Source organism: Dendrobates tinctorius, unplaced genomic scaffold (genome assembly GCF_039654945.1).
Source record: "Dendrobates tinctorius isolate UK_male_01 unplaced genomic scaffold, ASM3965494v1 ptg000046l, whole genome shotgun sequence".
Classification (NCBI taxonomy): Eukaryota; Metazoa; Chordata; class Amphibia; order Anura; family Dendrobatidae; genus Dendrobates; species Dendrobates tinctorius.
Genome location: NW_027361714.1, coordinates 72,731,519 through 72,755,053, shown reverse-complemented (window position 1 = coordinate 72,755,053; position 23,535 = coordinate 72,731,519). Strand labels below are relative to the sequence as shown.

At 43.8% G+C, this 23,535-nt stretch overlaps 1 protein-coding gene across 1 annotated transcript in view; it reads right to left on the bottom strand.

Annotated features, from left to right (window-relative positions):
• LAMA4 (laminin subunit alpha 4) overlaps positions 1–23,535 on the bottom strand; it is a 227,737-nt gene that overhangs the window by 125,215 nt on the left and 78,987 nt on the right. The window contains exons 4-6 of the mRNA XM_073575987.1: positions 20,843–20,923; positions 2,006–2,220; positions 107–207 (exon numbers count right to left, since the gene is read on the bottom strand). Of these exons, the coding sequence (XP_073432088.1) occupies positions 107–207; positions 2,006–2,220; positions 20,843–20,923 (397 nt within the window). The remainder of the gene's footprint in view (positions 1–106; positions 208–2,005; positions 2,221–20,842; positions 20,924–23,535) is intronic.

Sequence of the window (23,535 nt, the reverse complement as noted above, 5' to 3'; positions counted from 1 at the left end):
AGCACATTCTTCATTAAGAGTGTTCTGACAAAATGCCAGCAGTGATAAAGTATAGTGTAGTATGTATAATTTGGTTGTTCCAGCAAAAATCTCGATTAATACTCACTTGACAATGATCACAGGTAATGCCAGTGACGCCTGGTTTGCAGTGACATCTCCCCGATATGTCATTGCACAATTCTGTACCGCACACAGAACACTTGCATTCTGAAATATGAAATTACCATTAGGCAGCGCAGCGTTATCATGTATTCAAATGTTAACACCAGCCACCACTATTATTAGTAATATTATTAATAGCCCTTCATTTCTATATCTACCTTTATCTTCTGACATGTTAATGAGGTATGAGAGTTATGGTCCCTTAATTCTAGAAATGATTTTGGGGCTCAGCTCATTACCCACCACTGATGCTATTCCTTAACATTTACATTTCTGAAGATAAAAATAAGACTTCAGTTTAAAGGTAATCTGCCAACAAGTTTTTGCTATGCCATCAGAGAACTGAATGATGTATAGGCAGAGACCCTGATCGCAGTGATGTGTCACATACCGGGCTGCTTGCTGAAGTTTTCATAAAATCACTGTTTTAGCTACTGCAGATCCACCATTTCTCTAAATGCTGAGCTCTGTATAACCTCACTTACATCTCAGATTGGCAGTTTTCTGTGTACACTGTGAATAGGCAGAAAGCTGCCAATCAGTAGCGTGGACAGGCTATACAGAGCTCATGATAATGGAGGACTAAATGGCAACAGATTTACTAGTCCTCTAGTGATAATCTCCTGCTGATAAAATAGTCATTGTATTAAAACTACAGAAATCAGCTCAGTAAATGACACATCGCTGGAATCAGGAACTCCGTCTTTACATTATGCTGCTCTCTGGTAAGATGGTGAAAACCTGTTGACAGATTCCCTTTAAAGCATTTGTTTGGTCTTTCAGATTTGTCCTGCCCATTTATGTTGTTATTATGTATAGTAACCTGACTTTTTATTGAAATTAATTTTGCTCTTTTTTTCAGCACCTTTCTTGATTGTGCCAAGTTTTTTTTTGCTACTACCCATTTCTGTTGTTGGATCTTTTCTGGCATGTAAGGAAAACTATTAATACATTAGATAAATTATATGTGCATTATGTTTACATATATACTATATGGACAAAAGTATTGGACACCTACACGTTACACCACAGGAGCTTTTGTGACATCCCATTTTATATCCATAGGCATCAATATGGAGCTTGTTCCCTCCCTTTGCAGCTATAACATCCTCCACTACTCTGGTAAAACGTTTTACAAGATTTTGGAGTTTGTTTGTGGGAACTGATGAGCTGTTTAGAATGACCTACTCTGCCACAAATGTTAGCAAAGACAGATTGCATGGTTAGGGGATGGATTTTATTCACCTGTGACAATAGGACTAAATGAAAAACCTGAATTCCATGATTAAGATGTGTGTTTCATTTAGTCCACATAGTGAGTGTGTAGGATAGATACTCATAGGAATTGTCCAGTCTTCTGAAAAAGTGTTCAGTCACTCTATGTGAATCCTGACAGTGTACGGTACAAACGGTATTGCCGTGGGTGTGGGCAGTCACATGATGGCAAGTATGCGATCACATGCCTACCAGACGTTCTTGACTTCTTTCAATTCACTTGTGTTGAGAGAGGCCGAGCACGTCTAGTTGGAATGTGACTGGAAGTATGCAAATGTCATACTTGCAGTCATGTGACCACCCACTCTCACCAGCAATACTGGTAAATCCTTACAGCAGGCACACTGCACGCTGTCAGGATTCAGAAGTTTGCTGTCGCATGGAGTTACTGCAGACTTTTATCACAAGACCGGACAACCCTTTTATTATGCTGTCTTAATTAGGGATGCCTGATATTAAACCTGTTCTTGTGCATTCTTTTCTCAGGCCCTTTTTTTTATAAAAACTTTCCTTTTTTTTTTAGAAGGCAGAAATTTCCTGTAATGTAAAACTTACAAACAAGAAATACCTTTGCAGTTCTTGGCTACTCTGGCGTCTCCGTAATAGCCTGGTGCGCAGCGCTCACAGTGAAATCCAGTGGTGTTGTGCAAGCAGCTGTTGCACTGTCCCGTGACTTCGTCACAATCTTCAAAAATCAAGTTAGGATCGGAGTTTTCACTGCAGTCACATTTTTTACATGTGCCGCCTCTCAGGAGAGGGTTACCATAATAGCCTGGGGCACACCTTAAATAAAAATCAAGTAGCCATAACAAACTGTACTCTTCAGATGAAGCCACTTAGTAAATCACATTGTTACGTGAAACGCAACGATTGAGTTAACATTTCTGTGAGACATCTGTAACGGTCTCGTTAACAGTGTTTCTGTTAAACAGTTCAGTTAATTGCAATTTATATGTTGGCAACATTTAAAATAAAGATACTTTGGCTTTTTGCCTAGGCTTTAAAAGTGACCTCACTACATATAAGGAGTTTAGATACTGAACTATTGCAAACAAAGCCAATTCTCTAAACTTTATGGGGCGTTTTGAACACCGTTTAAATATAAATAGGAATTACTTGTGATATTTTTAGGCATAGGAAATAAAAAGGAAGGGTTGCGCCCATATACATGAGGTAGCGGTTGGCCAAATGCTTAACTGACTTCTCTATTCATAAATGTTTTCTCTGGGGAGAGGAGAGAAATTGACTGCCAGACACATTTTTCAATGGCTTGTCTCCCATGAGAACAAAAGAATTGGAAACTCCCTAAAGAGTCTGGAGCCCTATTGGGGCTCACAAAAAAGTTTCCCTTGGAATGTGGGAGGAAACTGGAGAACCCGGAGGAAACAGACACAGACACGGAGAACATGCAGACTCCTTGCAGATGTTGTTCTTGGTGGGATTTGAGCCCAGAACCCCAGCGCTACGGTTTTGGAATTTTTTCTTTAAAGTGGTGACTTCCTTTAGGTGCACTTATGGTTATGGGTAGTAACCAGATTTTAAATGATGTGCTCCCATCATTATTTTGACATTGTGTGGCATGCAACAAATATTAGCAAGTAAGAATCTCTGTGAACTCATGTATAGGTCTCTATGAAAGAATGCATGTCTTGGCCTATCAGGAATTGCTCTTCAATGCAGAGTATTTAATAAAACACTTGGTGAGAGAAATGCAATAGTAGGGATTCTTTTACGTAGTGCCCAACGGAATGCTTTATCAATGATGCATTCTGATAGACAGTGGGGAAAAAAGTATTTAGTCAGCCACCAATTTTGCAAGTTCTCCCACTTAATAAGATGAAAGAGGCCTGTAATTGACATCATAGGTAGACCACAACTATGAGAGTCAAAATGAGAAAACAAATCCAGAAAATCATCTTGTCTGATTTGGCAAGATTTATTTTGCAAATTATAGTGGAAAATAAGTAATTGGTCATTAACAAAAGTTCATCTCAATATTTTGTTATATATCCTTTGTTGGCAGTGACAGAGGTCAAACGTTTTCTGTAAGTCTTCACAAGGTTGGCACTCACTGTTGTTGATATGTTGGCCCATTCCTCCATGCAGATCTCCTCTAGAGCAGTGATGTTTTGGGCCTGTCGCTGGGCAATATAGACTTTCAAATCCCTCCAAAGGTTTTCTATGGGGTTGAGATCTGGAGACTGACTAGGCCACTCCAGGACCTTTATATGCTTCTTACCAAGCCACTTCTTCGTTGCCCTAGCGGTGAACTTTTGATCATTATCATGCTGAAAGACCCATCTATGTTTTATCTTCAATGCCCTTGCTGATGGAAGGAGGTTTGTGCTCAGAATCTCACGATACATGGCCTCATTCATTCCTTCATGAAGGATCAGTCGTACTGGTCCCTTTGCAGGGAAACAGCCCCAAAGCATGATACTGCCACCCCCATGCTTCACAGTAAGTATGGTGTTCTTTGGATGCAACTCAGCATTCTGACTCCTCCAAACACAATGAGTTTGTTTCTACCAAACAGTTCTAGTTTGGTTTCATCAGACCATATGACATTCTTCCAATACTGTTCTGGATAATCCAAATGCTCTCTAGCAAACTTCAGATGGGCCCGGACATGTACTGGCTTAAGCAGGGGGACACATCTGGCACTTCAGGAGCTGAGTCCCTGGCGGCGTAGTGTGCTACTGATGGTAGCCTTTGTTATGGAGGTCCCAGCTCTATGCAGGTCATTTTGACTCCATGTGGTGAGTTCTTGCGTGGAGCCCCAGATCGAGGGAGATTATCAGTGATCTTGTATGTCTTCCATTTTCTTATTACTGCTCCCTCAGTTGATTTCATCACACCAAGCTAGTTGCCTATTGCAGGTTCAGTCTTCCTAGCCTGGTGCAGGGCTACAATTTTGTTTATGGTGTCCTTCGACAGCTCTTTGGTCTTCACCATAGTGGAGTTTGGAGTGTGACTGTTTGAGGTTGTGGACAGGTGTCTTTTATACTGATAACAAGTTCAAACAGGTGCCATTGCTACAGGTAATGAGTGGATGACAGAGGAGCCTCTTAAAGAAGAAGTTACAGGTCTGTGAGAGCCAGAAATCTTGCATGTTTTTAGGTGACCAAATACATATTTTCCATCATAATTTGCAAAATAAATCTTACCAAATCAGACAAAGTAATTTTCTGGATTTGTTTTCTCATTTTGACTCTCATAGTTGTGGGCTACCTGTGATATCAATTACAGGCCTCTCTCATCTTTTTTAGTTGGAGAACTTGCACAATTGGTGGCTGACTAAATACTTTTTTTCCTGACTATAACCTCTAAAGTACATCTTTTAGATGTTTGTATGAAAAGTTGAATACAATTAAAGGGAACCTATCACCCCCCCAGGCGTTTTTAAGTAAAAGAGCCACCTTGTGCAGCACTAATGCTGTATTCGTCAAGGTGGCTCTGTTACTTAGCTTCCCTTCCACCGCCGAAATAATCGTTTATAAAGTTGTTCAAAAATACCTGAAATTTGATAGGGGGGCAGATCTTTCCCCCTCTGACAGACGCCTCACATCCGTCACTCATTTCGTAATTGGCGCTGCCTCCTCCGTTTTCTTTTGAAATGCAGCACCTGCGCTGTACTATATCTTCTTGGGCAAGTGCAGTCAGCGCTGCCCGTGCTTTCAGATCACATCCCGGCCTTCATATCGCGCGGCCACAGATCCCGCCCCCAGTCGCTTATGATTTATTCACACTGCGGGGCTGGGAATCTCGGGCATGCGCAGTAGCTCTCATGGCCAAGATTCCCAGCCCCGCAGTGTGAATAAATCATAAGGGACTGCGGGGAGGGATCTGTGGCCTCACGATATGAAGGCAGGTCGGGATGTGATCTGAGCAATGGACAGATCGAGGCGTGAGCTCCACATGATGCTGTGCAGCTGTCCACTATACAGACAAAAATAACAATGCATTTGTGATGCATCTATCTTGTGCCGAAGGCATCAGCACTTCCAAAACAAATCCCAATCTGTTTGGGTTGCAGGCATACTTGTGCTTTCCATATCTTTTACTGATCAATGGTGTATACTATGAGTTATTTTTAATGGTTTCAACACTTCAATTAATTAATACCAACTATTGATATAGTTTCAATCAGCTCTTTGAACCTTCCAAGAAGGTCATTGAAACTTGTTTCAACCAGATGGTCAAATTGTCCAAGCAGAGCAAATAACTGGCTTACACTTATCTACCAACAAAGGACCTTCATTGCCATAATTAGATTGGGTGGGTAAACATTCCTCCGAAGCCCCTCCTCCAGCTTGCTGTATTTCTGCCATGTGGCACACATGAGGCCCCCTCTAGCTTCCTGTATTATATACTGGTTAAAACAGGTATTGAGGGGATGTGTTTATAGCCAATGGACAATAGACTTGTGACATCATTCCCCATATGGTGGGGCTGGACACACCTTTTAGCTGGACATTTTAAAAGAACTAGGACACATGTTCTCTGGCACTCTTGGCTTCTGGAGGATGACTGGTCGACGTCTATCTGAATAATGTAACGTATGAATAATGCTTGTTTCTGATTAATGCATATGTATTTATAGTTTTATACTGTTTATTATTTGATCTTATCACTTATTAAGTAAATCAATTTAGTAAATTCAATTCTTGTGTGAGCATTTTCTTATTCATCACAATCCATTGGAACCCTTACAATACAAATTGGTGTCAGAAGTGGGATTGTTTTGAATAAAAATGTTTGCAAAATTGAATAAGTTTGTTAAGAGTAGGAAAGCAGTTGAGAGTAGTGTCAGATCTTTGCCAGAATGGGTGTTACCAGGAAAGTGGACCCCAATGGCACAGGAATGTAACAAGTATATGGAGGGACAGCAGTTATCAAATCCCCAGGAAGTGGCTGCAAAATTTGATCTCTCAAGGTATGATGCAAAAGAGCAGAAAGCTGCAGCAGCTGTTGGATGGATTTTTGTGCAAGTGTCTCAAAGCTTACAGATGGAGATAGATCATTTGCGTTTAGAGCTGCATACAGCTATAGAGCAAAGGATTAGCTTGCAATCAGCCTTGAGAGACCAAATGAAACAGCATGACAATATGCAAAGGAATTTTGAAGCTTATGTAATGAAAAATGTGAATAAGAATAGGTGCAGGAGGAGACAGCAGCCAGTGTCAGATATTCATACTGCACAGATTAGAACCATGATTGCATGTGAGAAATGGTCAGATTTGCTAGAATGTGATGGCTCTGACAGCGAGACAAATGGGGAAGAAAAGCAAGCCAGACCGATTGTGACTACTAAAACTAGGAGAGAAGTCACACAGCGCAGTGGAGATAGGATGGATGCAGGAAACGCAGCTACAGGAGCAGAAGCTTCTATGACCGAAATAACTAGGAATTATACAGCTGGAGAATTAACAGAATTAGCTACGAGGTACAGGCAGCAAGCAGGAGAACCTTTGTTAGCATGGATTCTCAGATTATGGGATCAGGGAGCCGATACTATAATCTTGAACCGTCTTGAGGCAATAGAACTTTGTAGTATTTGTACTGATCCTATGGTACATCTAAAAATGAGGCATGCAAGGGACACTGCAGAGAATTTCTCTTTGCTGCATTTGGTGAGGGATTCTGTGGCACAAGTGTATGACTCTCCCATGGAATTAATACCACAGACACGATGGGAGTCTCTTGCAGATGGAGTTCAGAGATTGAGAGAAATTGCACGCATAGGAGGTATAACTCGCAAACCTGTCCCAGATCTGAATGACCACTTTGCTGTTGTAGAGGATTGGAAGGGATCAGATGCTGCAATATTGACAGTATTGATGAAGAATAAGTTCATAGAAGGCGCCCCAGCTGCTTACAAAGCCCCATTGATCACTATGTTCAGTGCACTTATGGGAAATTCCACTACTGTCTACACAGCATGCAATCTAATCTCCCAGCTATCTGCTCTAGAGAGAGCAAAAGTATCAAAAAATAGTACAGTAGAGAGAGTAGATCAAGAAAGGAGAAAAGAGGATGATACCCAAATAAGAAAGATCAGGAAGGAGTTGTTTTGTGACCTGATAGCTAGTGGAGTTCCATTCCAGGAGATAGATGGGATCTCTACAAGTGACCTGTTGAGGAGATGGCAAGATCTGAGGAGAAAAGGTAAATTGCAACTTGCCAGACCCAAGAGGGTGGCGACAAATGAGATAGGGGGTTGGAAAGATAGAGGTGGGACACCTGATGGAGGCATGCAAAGCCCCCACTGTAACCACCCCTTAGACTCTTCCAATACCATGGCATACTACACCCCCAGCCAAGATTCCCTCGTGGACTAATTTTAAATGCAGATTTTAGATAAAAGTTGTGGAACATCCCTGAAAATTGTTGTTTGAACAGTTTTGCCATTTTTTGATGTCTAATGATGTTTGTTTTCGTTCTAGTGTTTCTTAGAGAAATATTCCTGTGAGCATACTGTGACGTATGCGCTGTCTGATATATGATGGATTGGGTTTGGTCTTGGTGATGCATAAATGTGCATTCCTCACCTGAGGGTTTGAAATAGACCTTGATGTTTTAAAAGGCAAAAGACCACAGCAGATATAAGATGATTCTGTATGTGGGAGCCATTGTGAGAGAACCATACAAGGCAAAGAGGGAGTGACAGTACAGACAATGAATTTAAGACTGACCTAAAGTTAGATGACTGATAATATACTGGGGGTTGACAAGATAAATAGATGACTTATTTGTACTAAGTGTTTGTCTTTGTCATTGTATGTGCTTTGTGTATTTGTCATGGATATCCCTTGATTAAAATTGGTTCACAGCCAAACAAAAATCCACGTGGTATTTTTTATTTTTATTTTTATTTGGTATATTTTTATGAGCTCATTTTCTGAATTTTAATTGTACTGTGTTTAGCATTCTTGGTTTTTAAAGGAATTGTTTTTCCTCTTTTCAGTCCACTACATGTTGGATTGGGGTGTGGGGTGTGTAATTAACCTTTTGTTTGCAGGAGTGAAAGAAGAAACCTTGGCCATTTAATTAACATGTAAATACAGTGCACAGTAAATTGTTCATTCCTGCAGTAGTGAAAAAGGAGTCCATTTAATATAAGATTATATTTTATGACTTATTTTTGAGTTTTAACATTTTTTTATTTTTTGGGAGCTCCCGTGCAAATTGGGTTTTGAAGAATATATATGTTAAATGATTTCAATGAATGCTAGTTTGTTAATGTCAGTCTTTTGTTCTCGATATAGCTTTGTTCACCTACACCTGAGTCATGCAATGCAAATGTGTGGGCACCCAAAGTGTGTGTTTGTCTATATATAAATGAGAATCTCTCCTGCTTACTGAATGAGTGCAATAGGTTTAGCCAGAGAGTGTGTGTTGATGTAATGTGTATATTATGTAAAAATAATAATTTGTTAGAATTGGGTTAATAGTAAATTGGTTTGGGTTCGGTTTTTCCTTAACATGTAATTGTACTGATTCTGATTAGTAATAACATTATTTTGTGATCTCCATGAACATGATTGTACTGGTAATTATGATCTTCATTCTTATGCAAATGTGATTGACATGAATTTGATGTGTTTGATCAGTGTATAAGTCCATACACATATGATATATATTTTATGTAGTATTATTATCTAGAGTAGAAATATTTGCTACAGTAGAAAATTTCAAAGGTCATTCTGGGCACAATTAATTTGGACCAACAAACCTACGGTAATTTTGTTTGATTCATTTGATCAAGGGGTGGAAAACAAGCCACCAGGACTGAGTTATTTTGGACTGTTGCTTTGGACTGAGTTGGCTCTGCCAAGACTTTGGAACTTTCAAGTATGATTGTGAACTTCACTTTCCCTCAGTGCAGGCTGTGTCTTGTGTGTAGACTGAAGATGTCCAATTGAGCGCTGAGACTGAGACCAGATGATGCTGAACCGTCAAGCAGGGTGAATCCTCATGACTGCCAGCTGATGCAAATGGCATATAAAGTGAGGCCCTGAACAGCTGCAGCAATAGAAGATGAAAGGTACTCTTATGCTCAGCCATGGACACCTGCACTTCCCTCACCCATTGCTTTGGAGAAACGAGGGGTTAATGTCATGAAGGGCAGGGACAGACTGCTATTTAGAGTCTGTTCTTTTGCTAACCAGGGAAAGTAGTGAAGTCACCCCAAAGTGATGAGGGCATAATAATCCCGGTGCTTTCCCTGCAACAGAGACCCATTTAAAAATTGCGGTCAAGAAGATCCGAAGAAAGAAGATTTCTACAGACATTTGATATTTCATTACCTGTTGGTCCAATGTTGTTTTTGTTTTGATTTTTTCCGTTTTAAGCCCAGGATGTTATTTTTTACCAAAGCGGTTTTCTATTGGTAGCAAATAAATAAAATATATATATAAATGAGCAATGCAAATAATGAAAAATGGTATAGTTTAGTGGCAGGTTAATTAATTAAAGTGATTGAAACCAAGGGGTGGAATGTATACTATGAGTTATTTTTAATGGTTTCAACACTTCAATTAATTAATACCAACTATTGATATAGTTTCAATCAGCTCTTTGAACCTTCCAAGAAGGTCATTGAAACTTGTTTCAACCAGATGGTCAAATTGTCCAAGCAGAGCAAATAACTGGCTTACACTTATCTACCAACAAAGGACCTTCATTGCCATAATTAGATTGGGTGGGTAAACATTCCTCCGAAGCCCCTCCTCCAGCTTGCTGTATTTCTGCCATGTGGCACACATGAGGCCCCCTCTAGCTTCCTGTATTATATACTGGTTAAAACAGGTATTGAGGGGATGTGTTTATAGCCAATGGACAATAGACTTGTGACATCATTCCCCATATGGTGGGGCTGGACACACCTTTTAGCTGGACATTTTAAAAGAACTAGGACACATGTTCTCTGGCACTCTTGGCTTCTGGAGGATGACTGGTCGACGTCTATCTGAATAATGTAACGTATGAATAATGCTTGTTTCTGATTAATGCATATGTATTTATAGTTTTATACTGTTTATTATTTGATCTTATCACTTATTAAGTAAATCAATTTAGTAAATTCAATTCTTGTGTGAGCATTTATTTTCTTATTCATCACAATCCATTGGAACCCTTACAATACAAATGGTAATAAGCAAAAAGCAAAACTGCTTTCTATGTAACACGGCTTTTGAGTGCTTATTTGGTAATCGAGGCAAAAAAGGATTACGGTAGTTTACACTGCAGTTCCATCCTATATGGCTTTAAAGTATAATAAAACCATGACTTGAATGGGTGAACACTCCATCAGTTATGATACTGAAGAGGAATCACATACTTGTGGTAACACGCACACCAACTCCCAGCAGTGGAGAATAGGACAATGCCCACACAAAGAGTGACTGCAGACTTGAGCTCCAAGCCTGATCAAATCCTTTAAGAGGGCACAAGGCTACTATTATTAAAAATGTTGAGACATCTTGATGTGTACATTAGAGCAGGGATCTCCAACTTGTGGCTTGGGAGCCACATGGAGCTGGCAAGACCATGATGTGTGGATCGCTGCTGTCTGCTGTCTAACACCATGTCTAGAATACAGCTATGAAGAGTAGATCTCCAGATGGTGACTTTTATGAGTAGCCCTACACATAAGAACAGATCTGGCTTTGAGGTTGGAGAAATAAATTAAGTGCTAAATTAGACATAGGATGGTTCTGCCCGGTAAAGGGGTGTTTGAAACTGGATGCGATAGTATGGTGTAAGTGCTTGATGCAAAAATACAGAATGAAAGTAAGATGGAACTATACTGCCTTGGCGTGACTTCTGTGGGAAAGCTTTGGCTGACATTATTCCAATAATAGGGGCTCTAGGTGTCACTACTTTAGGTAAAGGCGGGAGCTGGATGTCACTTCTCGGTGATGGAGAAGGCTGGTTCTGGATTTGGCATACGACCTCTCTCAGAGGTGAATGAAGCACTTATGATAAGAAAAGTTGGGGATCACTGGATTAGAGTAACACAAAATCCATTTCAACCTTTTGTTATGGGGTTACTATCATCTCAGCTTAGGGCGGCACGGTGGCTCAGTGGTTAGCACTGCAGCCTTGCAGCGCTGGGGTCCTGGGTTCGAATCCCACCAAGGACAACATCTGCAAGGAGTTTGTATGTTCTCCCCGTGTTTGCGTGGGTTTCCTCCAGGTACTCCGGTTTCTTCCCACATTCCAAAGACATACTGATAGGGAATTTAGATTGTGAGCCCCATCAGTGATGATGTGTGTGCAAACTGTAAAGCGCTGCGGAATATGTTAGCGCTATATAAAGATTATTATTATTATCTCAGCTAATTGTTAGAAGGTTCTGTCTTTCTAAACTCTACAGTCATGAGAAAGGAAGTAGATTTCCATCGTTCACCCTGAAGCAGAGTGTAATTGTCAGGCATTGAGCGATCCCAGCTTTTTCTACTCAGAAAGATATATTTTTTCAATATGATTATTTGAAATTCTCTTAACATGAATGTTTACCGCTATGGAAACAGCTTGGAAGTAGCCTCTATGGCATTTCCTTCTATCCTCTATTTTGAGTGTGATTACAGACATCTGGATTCTAACAGAATCTTGATATATTCATTGAGTTTCAGAAGTATGGAACTTTCCAGTAATTTAGTCCAAGTCAAACAGTAGATTCTTGTTCAGATGAATTCACTTATTATTTTTGTGTCACCCTCAATAATTAGCATGCTTTTAGAAATATTCTTGCTGTATACAGCTGGGGTGAGATTTTTGAGATAAATAGCTGACCCATTTGTGGTCAAACTGCAGACAAAAGTACACTGCTCAAAAAAAAATAAAGGGAACACTTAAACAACACAACGTAACTTCAAGTCAATCACATTTCTGTGAAATCAATCTGTCCAGTTATGAAGCAACACTGATTGTGAATCAATTTCTCCTGCAAATGAACAAACAACAGGTAGAAAGGATAGGTAATTAGCAAGATAACCCGTATAAAGGAGTAATTCTGCAGGTGGAGACCACAGATCACTTATCTCTGTTCTCATCCTTTTGGCTGTTGTTTTGGTAACTTTTGCATTTTGTTATTGCTCTCATTCTTAGAGGTAGCATGAGGTGATGTCTACAACCCACAGAAATTGCTCTGGTAAAGTAGCTCATCCAGGTTGGCACATCAGTGCGAGTTGTGGCAAGAAGGGTAGCTGTGTCTGTCAGCACAGTGTCCAGCGCATGGAGCAGATGCCAGGAGAGAGGCCAGTACACCAGAAGATGTGGAGGGTGCCATAGGAGGGCTACAATCCAGCATCAGGACTGCTACCTCCTCCTTTGTGCAAGGAGAGACAGGAGGAGCAGTGCCAGAGCCCTGCAAAATGACCTCCAGCTGGCCACTAACATCCATGTATCTGCTCAAACTGTCATAAACAGACTTCATGAGGGTGGGATGAGGGCCCAAAGTCCACAAGTGAGTGTTACACCCAAACACCATGCAGGGCGATTGGCATTTGTGTTGTGAATTCACTTTCTGGCCTACCTCTGGTTACTAGTGAAGGTAGTGGAGCTGGTTATATTGACAGAGGGATCGCAAGTTCTCTATCTGGGCTCCCTCTGGTGGTTACAGGAGGTAATGGAGCTGATCTAATTAACAGAGGTCTGCCACCTGATAATGAGGAGGACAATTGGACATCTGGAGTTTCTGATTGGATTTAAGACAGCCGACTCCCTCTATCCCTGCTGGTGATTTTTTCCTGCCTCCTGAGGTCTTAGTTTCCAGCTCAGTCCCTGCATGCTCAAGCTAAGTGTTCTTTTGCTATTGTTCACAATTGATTTGGTTCTGTCTATTCAGCTTTGCGTGGTCAGCCAGCCCCTGCTGGGGCTGTGCTGAATTTCCATCCTTATGTTACTGCTTGTGCCAGTTTGTTTTTGTTCCTTATTAGATTGGCCTCTTTTTGCTCTGTTTTCAGAATATTCCAGAGTGCTGATATAGTGGGCGAAGTCTAGTGACTTCAGTATTTTTCTATCAGACGTGTTGGACACTTTTTGCAGGGTTTTTTGCGTGATTGCAGACAGTGTCTTTCCTTTCCTGTCCTGTCTAGTTAGTGTGGGCCCCATTGTTTGCTCAGCCTATTTTCCTACTTGCGTTTGTGTTTTCATCTTGTCTCACCGACAATATATGTTTGGGGGCTATCTATTCCTTTGAGGTCTGCTCTGGGGCAGTTTAGATTTCCCCTTTCTTGCTTTAGGCTTATTTAGTTCTCCGGCTGTGTCGAGGCGTCTAGAATCATAACAGAATGACCATGAGCATGACCAGGCATTGTAGGTAGGTCATACAGTCACGTGGAGGCCACACACACTACTGAGTGTTAGGCATTGGGTTCCTGCAGTTGCACAGCGGGAATCCAGAGCCTTGCATCCAGTGGTCTCCCATTCTCCACCGACCGCTCAGGAGCCTGCACAGCAATCTCGGCATCCCAGATGCTCTGCTCAGACCAGCTCCATGGGACTGGTTGTTGCTGCCACCTCTAGGTCAGCAATAGCAGCGGAAGGCTGTCCTACAGCAAGCCACTCCAGAGGTTAAGTCCTCTAGTCCCGCTACCGGGCATGCTCCCAAGACGATCTCCCATTGGAGATTGGGAGTCACGTACTCAGGTCCTTCTTCTGATCTGATTGGTCCATCTCAAAGATCTGGAAGGTCCCGGCAGTGCACGGCTATAAAAGGCCCGCATGGCTGCTCGGCCATGCGCTAGTATACTCTTCTTGCTAGATGTGTGAATGGTGATGGATGTATGATTCTGGTGACTGACTTATTAAGATTCCCCTCCCTCTGATATTACGCATGTGGATAGGGAACTATAGAAAGAGTCAGCGCCAGTCCGTGGCAAAACTTAGGCCACTGTGCACACCGCACCTCTACACTAGCGTCCGGTGGTGTCACGTCTCTCACGGCACTATCGCAAAGCAGCTGTGTCTGCCGCCGTGCTGCATTCAGCAGCACTTACCGGTGTCTGCAGTAGCGACGCCGCACGCACGGTAGGTCTAGACAGACACCGTTCCCTGTCTTGGACCCTGTCCTGTGACCTGATACCGTGCGTGTAATTTCGCTGAGACCTGTGAGTCTAACAGGCTCGGTGTTTATGTTACAGCGCCTCTGTGAGTTAACAGAGTCCGCTCTGCGCACATCGGGTGACGTTGCACCCGTGCGCATTATACCGCCATATAGCTCGTCTGCCATTGTCTATCAGCGGTTTTAACACCTACTGCATGGTGGCCTCCGGGCGGCGAACGCACTTTCTATTATTTAATATTTAGTGCGTTTCGCTGTCCCTAACATTATACTAGCGCCAGGGTCTGGCTAGTAATGGCGGACCAACAGCAGCTGCGGCAGTACATTCGGCAGCTGGAGGGCAGGTTGGTGGATCTCGAGAGTCCCACCTCAGCTGCGAATGCTACTGCGGCCGCTGTTCAGGCAGTCGCAGAGGCTGTCTCACGTATGCCCATGCTCACACCGGCACTGACATTATCCCGCCGCCCGCAAGTTTTCGGGTGACAGCGCCACCTGTAGGGGATTTGTGAGCCAGCGCTCTATTCAGCTTGAGCTACTGGCCGCACGGTTCCCTACAGAGCAGGCTAAGGTGGGGTTTATTGTCTCTCTCGTGTCGGGCAGGGCGTTAGAGTGGGCTACGCCTTTGTGGGAGCGTGATGACCCCGTGGTTCTGAGCGCCGGTCAGTTTCTAACATCCATTAAGCAGGTCTTTTTGGGACCACGGGTCACTCACGACACCTCTCTCCAACTATTCGCCCTAACACAGGGGTCCTCTCGGTTAGCCATTACGCCGTCCGATTCCGGACACTGGCTTCCGAGCTGGAGTGGCCTGATAAGACACTCGTCCCTGTGTTTTGGAGAGGGTTAGCGGAGCATGTCAAGGATGCTCTAGCAGCCAGAGAGGTCCCCACAACTCTGGAGGAGTTGATTGCCATTTCCACCCGCATTGATCTCTAGTTTACGGAGCGCGGGCTGGAGCGTGTGCAATCCAGGCGAAGGATTATGTTGGCTCCCACATTCTCTGAGCCGCTAAAATTTCCCGCTCAGGAGCTGATACCTTCTGAACCTATGGAGGTGTCTCACCCTGGTTCCAAGCCGCGTCCGGTGCGAAGCTCCGCACGTTGTTACCAGTGCCGGCAGTTTGGTCACTCGGCTAACACACGTTCACTGTGGTTGAAAAAACGATCACGTCCGGTGGTCGTAGGTGGGGGTCTATCAGATATGAAACCTTTCTCTCCCAAACCAGTATTCCGTGGGACTTTAGATAGCGGAGCTTCCACCTGGGAGGCAGAGGTCACCGTGGATTCCGGGGCAGAAGGGAACTTTATGTCCTCGTCCTTTGCCCAAAAGCACGCTATTCCGCTGGTGTTACTGCCCCAGCCCTTGACCATCAGGGTGGTTAATGGTGCACCTTTACCATCTCAGGTTACCCACCAGACAGCACCACTCGGGCTCTCAATCTCACCATCCCACCGTGAGATTTTGTCCCTGTTCATTTTGCCAGATGGCATCGACCAGGTGCTTCTCGGAGTTCCCTGGCTCCGTTGCCATTCCCCTCATATTGATTAGGCTTCGGGGAATATACTGGGTTGGAGCAAGGACTGTGAGGGAAGGTGCCTGAGGGGCAGTGTTCAGGTAGCCTCCACTGAAGTGCCCGCGGATCTCTCTGCATTTCACAAACCATACCACCAGTACGCAGACGTCTTCTCTAAAATATCTGCGGAGACGCTTCTGCCGCACCGTCCTTACGATTGTTCGATAGATCTATTGCCAGGCACGGAACCTCCTAGAGGCTGCGTGTATCCGCTATCACTCCCTGAGATGGAGGCTATGTCTCAATATATCTGGTAGAACCAGACCACAGAGGTCTCAATGCCATAACAGTTAAAAACAAGTACCCTCTTCCGTTCATCTCTGAGTTATTTGACAGGTTGCGAGGGGCCCGGATCTTTACAAAATTAGATCTACGGGGGTGTACAACCTGATCCGCATTCGCGAAGGAGACGAGTGGAAGACAGCCTTTAATACCAGGGATGGCCACTATGAATATCTGGTCATGCCCTTCGGCCTCTGTAATGCGCCTTCTGTCTTCCAGGATTTTGTTAACGACGTCTTCTGTGATATGCTCTCTCTCGGTGGTGGTCTATCTGGATGACATCCTCATCTTTTCACCAGATTTGACCTCCCACCGGAGAGACGTCTGCAAGGTCTTCGACCGTCTGCGGGCGAACTCTCTCTTCGCCAAGCTGGAGAAGTGACAGTTTGAGAAGGAGTCCTTGCCGTTCCTGGGCTACATCATCTCGGCCCAGGGGTTGGCTATGGATCCTGCCAAATTGCAAGTGGTAATGGACTGGCAGGAGCCCCATTCACTCAAAGTGGTGCAATGCTTTTTGGGGTTCGTCAACTATTACAGCCAGTTCATTCCCCACTTCTCCACACTGGTAGCTCCTCTGGTTGCCCTCACTAAGAAAGGAGCTAATCCCAAGGCTTGATCAGAACAGGTCTCCAAGGCCTTCTCATCTCTGAAGACCCATTTTGCCGGCCCTCCTATCTTACACTGTCCCGATGTGGATAAGGCTTATATCCTAGAGGTGGATGCTTCTTCCGTCGGTGCAGGAGCAGTCCTTTTTCTGAAGGATGCTCAAGGTCAGAAGCATCCCTGCTTTTTCTTCTCAAAGACCTTCTCACTGGCGGAGAAGAACTACTCCATCGGGGACAGGGAGCTGCTAGCAATGAAGTTGGTGTTTTCCGAGTGGAGACATCTCCTGGAGGGTGCCCGGTTTCCCTTTCAGGTGTATACGGACCATAAAAACCTGGTCTATTTACAAAGGGCCCAGGCTTGAACTCTCATCAAGCTATGTGGTCGCTCTTCTTCTCTCGCTTCACCTTGCACTATCTGTCTGGAAAGAAGAACATCCGTGCGGATGCTCTCTCTCACTCGGTGGTTTCAGCAGAGGAAGAGGAGGCTGAGCCTCAGCTAATTCTCCCTACTGAGAGTTTCAGGACCGTGGCCCCAGTTGCTCTCGAGTCAGTGCCGCCGGGCAAGACCTTTGTCCCTCCTCAGCTATGGCCGGAGGTTCTCGCGTGGGCACATGCGTCCAGGGTGGGTGGTCACTTCGGCAATAAGTGGATCACAGAACTCCTGGCAAGGTCTTATTGGTGGCCGCACATGGCCCGGGACACGAAGGAATACATACAGGCATGCGTCTCGTGTGCGCGGAACAGGTCCTCTAGACAGAGGCCGGCTGGGTTACTGTATCCTCTGTCGGTGGCAGGCAGACCTTGGGAGATGGTTGGCATGGATTTTGTGGTTGGCCTGCCCAAGTCTGGTGGCAGTACGGTCATCTGGGTGGTCACCAACCATTTTTCTAAAATGGTGCTTCTGGTGCCACTTGCGCGGCTGCCTTCCGATCGTGGTCTTGCCACACTGTTCATAAAACATGTATTCCGTTTGCATGGCATGCCGGACAAAATTGTTAGTGACCGAGGTCCCCAATTCGCGTCTCGGTTTTGGAGGGAGCTCTGCAGTCTACTCAGTATTGAGCTAAATCTGTCCTCCACTTATCATCCCGAGATGAACGGGTTGGTTGAGAGAGCCAACCAAACTCTGGTCACGTACCTACAACATTTTGTCTCTGCCAGGCAGGATGACAGGGCATCCTTACTATCATGGGCTGAATTTGCCCAGAATAATGCAGTGGCTGATTTCACTGGTCAGACGCGGTTCCTTTTTAATTACGGCCAGCATCCGCGCATCCCTGTCCCGATGCCTGTGTCCTCCTCTGATTCCAGGGTGGCAGACTGGGCAGTGGAGGCTCGTGACATTTGGGATCACTCTCAGGATGCTATTCGAGCCTCTAAAGAAAGAATGATGGTGTCCGCCGACACACATCGGTGCCCCGCTCCAACTTTTTCCCCCGGCGACTTGGTGTGCTCGAAATATCAAGCTGCGGGCCGAGTCCACCAAGTTCGCGCCGCGATAAGTCAGACCTTTTAAGGTTCTCAAGCGAATCAGCTTGGTGGTCTACCGCCTGGCTCTTCCACCACATTTAGCCATCTCTGACGTCCAGAGGCCCAGACCTGGGAGCCAGTGGAAAACATCCACTCTCCGCTCCGGATCGTGGCCTTTGAGCATAGCGAGGCTCAGAAGGGGGGCCCTAGGAGGGGGGGTAATGTTAGGTGTCAGGTTCCTGCAGCTGCACAGCGGGAATCCAGAGCCTTGCATCCAGTGGTCTCCAATTCTCCACCGACCGCTCAGGAGCCTGCACAGCAATCACGGCGTCCAAGATGCTCTGCTCAGACCAGTTCTGTAGGACTGGTTGTTGCTGCCACCTCTGGGTCAGCAATAGCAGCGCAGGCTGTCCTACAGCAAGCCACTCCAGAGGCTAAGTCCTCTCGTCCCGCTACTGGGCATGCTCACGAGACGATCTCCCATTGGCGATTGGGATTCACGTACTCAGGTCCTTCTCCTGATCTAATTGGTCCATCTCAGAGATCTGGAAGGTCCCGGCAGCGCACGGCTATAAAAGGTATGCATGGCCACTCGGCCATGCGCTAGTATAGACTCTTCTTGCAAGATGTGTGAATGGTGATGGATGTATGATTCTGGTGACTGACTTATTAAGATTCCCCTCCCTCTGATATTACGCATGTGGATAGGGAACCATAGAAAGAGTCAGCGCCAGGCAGTGGCAAACCTTTGGCCACTGTGCACACCGCACCTCTACACTAGCGTCTGGTGGTGTCACATCTCTCATGGCACTATCGCATAGCGGCTGTGTCTGCCACCGCGCTGCATTCAGCTGCACTTACCGGCGTCCGCAGTAGCGATGCCGCACGCACGGTAGGTCTAGACAGACACCGCCCCCTGTCTTGGACCCTGTCCTGTGACCTGATACCGTGCGTGTAATTTCGCTGAGACCAGTGAGTCTAACAGGCTCAGTGTTTATGTTACAGCGCCTCTGTGAGTTAACAGAGTCCACTCTGCGCACATCGGATGACGTTGAACCCGTGCACATTATACCGCCATATAGCGCGTCTGCCATTGTCTAGCAGCGGTTTTAACACCTACTACACGGTGGACTCCGGGTGGCGAACGCACTTTCTATTATTTAATATTTAGTGCGTTCCGCCGTCTGTAACAGTGAGCATCATATCCTTGTCTTGAGGCATTTCCACTGAAGTTGCATAAGCCTGTAATTTGATTTTCCACTTTGATTTTGAGTATCATTCCAAATCCACGACCTCCATGGGATATTAATTTTGATTTACATTGATCATTTTTATGTTTTTTTTTGTTTTGTTCTCAACGCATTCCACTATGTAATGAATAAAGATTTGCAACTGGAATATTTTGTGGTATAGTAGTGTTCCTTTTATTTTTTTGAGCAGTGTATATGAATTTAAGACGTGAACCCTGGAAGTGTGACATGATTAGTCAGTTATCTTCCTCTTTTACCTTAGAAATGTTTAAAGAGAACCTCAGCCTTCTATCATATTTAAGTTAAAAGTTCCCAGCTATTTCTAATGTCTAAATAAAAGTTTACTAAGGTGAGAGATTTGTTTTTCACAGAGAAAGCTTATCTTAAGAATGCTTTTGGTGCACATACGTAGCGTATATCAGTAATAAAACATATAGACCATATAGACCACCTCACCAATATATTTGTTTGTGTGCACGAAACTTCCTCCTGATCCTCACACAGCAAGACAATAGAAAGAAAATGAGTAGTTCCAGCTTCCATGGAAATTTAAAAAAAATTTTTTGGTTCTTTATTCCAAAAAAATACTAAAATAGCAAGGAACAAGGGTTGTTATAGCTAATACATACATATTAGTAAAAAATGTGCGGAGACCAGAGGGAAGAGGATCTGTGCGTTTTTTTAATAATATGTATTAGCTACTGCAGCCCTTGTGCCTTGATATTTTAGTATTTTTTTTTTAATAAAGAACCAAACTTTGTTTTACAAAAATTTCCATGGAAGCTGGAACTGTCATTTTCTTTCCACATACATATACACAAGAAATGTCCCTATTCTCATGATCTGCAACCTGTCGTCCACTTATTGATTGAGCAGTTCACTTTCACCAGTATTCTGCCAATGCTGTTGGAGAAGAGACTTCCTTTTCCTCACTTCCCAGCCTGCATTTTACCCACCAATAATGAGCTTAATTTTATTGAAATGAGAGCAGATTTTATCATGCGATTTCTACCAGTTGTATTCTTTCTTATGGTATAGAACATTGGCCTTTCCTCAATGACAATTTTAACTTAGAGACATTATATATATATATATATATATATATATATATATATATATATATATATATATATATATACGAGACTGTACTTGCCTTTCACATTTGGGTCCAGCAAAACTTTCCTTACAGAGGCAGCGCACTAAACCTCTCTTCATTGAACAAGTGAGAGCAAAGCTATAAAATAACAAAAGTGGAAAAAAGACAACAAAAAGTTACATCGTAGTTTCTACATACATTTTACTTCTCTAAGGGTATGTGCACACGTTGCGTATTTTACAGCAGATTTTTCTGCACCAAAAATCAATGATGGCGGGTAATACACTCCATACACACACTTTTGAACCCGGTATTTATGTGCGTTCCTTATGTGTTTTATGTAGGTTTTTTCCTATTCATTTCAATGAACAAAAAACACTGTAGAAACATTGAAAGAATTGACATGCTGAAGATTTGCAAAAATGTGTTAATGGCTGAAATCTGCAAGGAAAAAATAATTAGTACGTGCATGAGATGGTATTGTGAAGTGCAGCATTTTTATCATTGAAAAATGTGCAGAAATAATGCAGCAAAAACACAGCATGTGAACAAGCCCTAATAATATTGATAAAACAGGATAAAATAATGTCGCATGATGTCACATACTGAGAATTTTCCAGAACGGAAGGATCCCACATTATTTAATAACCTGGATATCCTCCTATTTTCTTTTTTTCTTATTGTTATACTGTATGTATTTCCTGCCTTTTCAATATCTACCCGTTGGACAATTGTTTCTCTGATGCATTGTGTACTGATTTGTCTGACACCAGGGAATTCTCTTCATTCCAAGATGAGTAAAGGCTGGAGCTACAATAAATGTTCACTGTTTTACTATGACCAGTTGCATATGCAGAGGCATGTAAAAGTTTGGGCATCCCTGGTCAAAATTACTGTTATTGTGAACAGTTAAGCAACTCTAAGGCTGGGTTCACACGTTCAAGTTTTTTCGCATTTTCGCGACGTTTTTTACCACGTGATTTTGCCGTGAAAATGTAAAAAACAGCATCCCATGCATTCCTATGGGATTTCGCAATGCTGTGCTAATGCTGCGGATTTTCCCACGGTGGAAACGCATCGCGGAAAAATCCGCAGCATGTTCACTAATTTGCGAAATCGCGGTATTCCGCCCACATAGGAATGCATTGTTCTGCTTACTTTCCACATGTGGCTGTGCCCACCATGTAAAAAGTAAGCAGAGCATTTGCGGATGGTCCCACGGTGTGGAGGAGAGGAGACTGTCCTCCGGGCTCTGGGTACCATATCCCTGTAAAAAATAGAATTAAAATAAAAAAATCGGGTTATATTCACCTTCCGACGTCCCGCGCAGCGTCCCCAGGCTTCAGCGATACACGCAGCAGCTCCGGTTCCCAGTGATGCATTGTGATGACCTTTGCTGACGTCGCGTCTCGTGATGCTGTAGTGGTCTCGCGAGACCGCGACGTCATCAAAGGTCATTGCCGCAATGCATCACTGGGAACGGGACGTGCCGGGAGCATCATGGAGGCCTGGGGACGCTGTGCGGGACGTCAGGAGGTGAATATAACCTGATTTTTTATTTTTTTAGTATTTTTAACATTAGATCTTTTTGCTACTGATGCTGCATAGGCAGCCTCAATAGTAAAAAGTTGGTCACACTCGTCAAACACTATGTTTGACGAGTGTGACCAACCTGTCAATCAGTTCTCCAAGCGATGCTACAGATCGCTTGGAAAACGCTAGCATTCTGCAAGCTAATTACGCTTGCAAATCGCTAGTTTTTCCACTGGAAAATGGCGGGAATTTAAAATACAATTTTCCTGCGGAATGGAATTCCGGAATTCTCGCGGTAACTTCCACGGGAATTCCGCTATGTGTGAACGTAGCCTAAAAGGGCTAAAGTTAAATATGACACATGTACTGTGTATTTTAGGCAAATAATATAGTCATCTTTTACATTTTAAAATTTACAAAAATAAAATGGGCCAATGTAAAAGTTTAGGCACCCTTGGAGATTTGTGTGCTCAGATAACTTTGACCAAGGTTTCAGACCTTAATTAACCTGTTAGTGTTTTGGCTTGTTCACTATCATCGCTAGGAAAGGCCAGGTGTGCAAATGTCCCAGCTTTATATAATATCAGCCTCCTCTAACCTTGTGCCAAAAAACAGCAGCCATGGGTTCTTCTAAACATCTGCCTAGCACTCTCTGAAAATGAGAATGGTGGAGGCCGACAAAACAGGAGAAGGCTATGAGAAGAAAGCAAAGCGTCTTCATGTTGCCCTTGCCTGACTGATACTGGCTCTACATTGCGGCCGGCTGTGAGTCAGGGCCCGGGGCGCAGTTACAGCAGACGCTCTGTATTCTCGGAGTGGTGACAGAACCGGTGCCGCCCCCATGACTGAATACCGAATACTACGGGGAAGAATAAAGACCATTTTCTCCCCACTGCATTCGGCTGCATGCAGACACCGGACAGCATCATAACCCCATATCTGCAGATTAACAGATTTCTGGAGACAGGTTCCCATTAAGCATGGGGATGGATCAATCATGCTTTGGGGTTGTGTTGCAGCCAATGGCACGGGGAACATTTTACGGGTACAAGTAGGAATGGACTGAATGAAATTTCAACAAATTCTTGATGCAAGCATAACACTATCTGTGAAAAAGCTGAAGTTGAAAAGATGATGGCTTCTACAAATGAATAATGATCCTAAACACACATCAAACTCCAAAATAGATTCCCTCAAAAGGCACAAGCTGAAGGTTT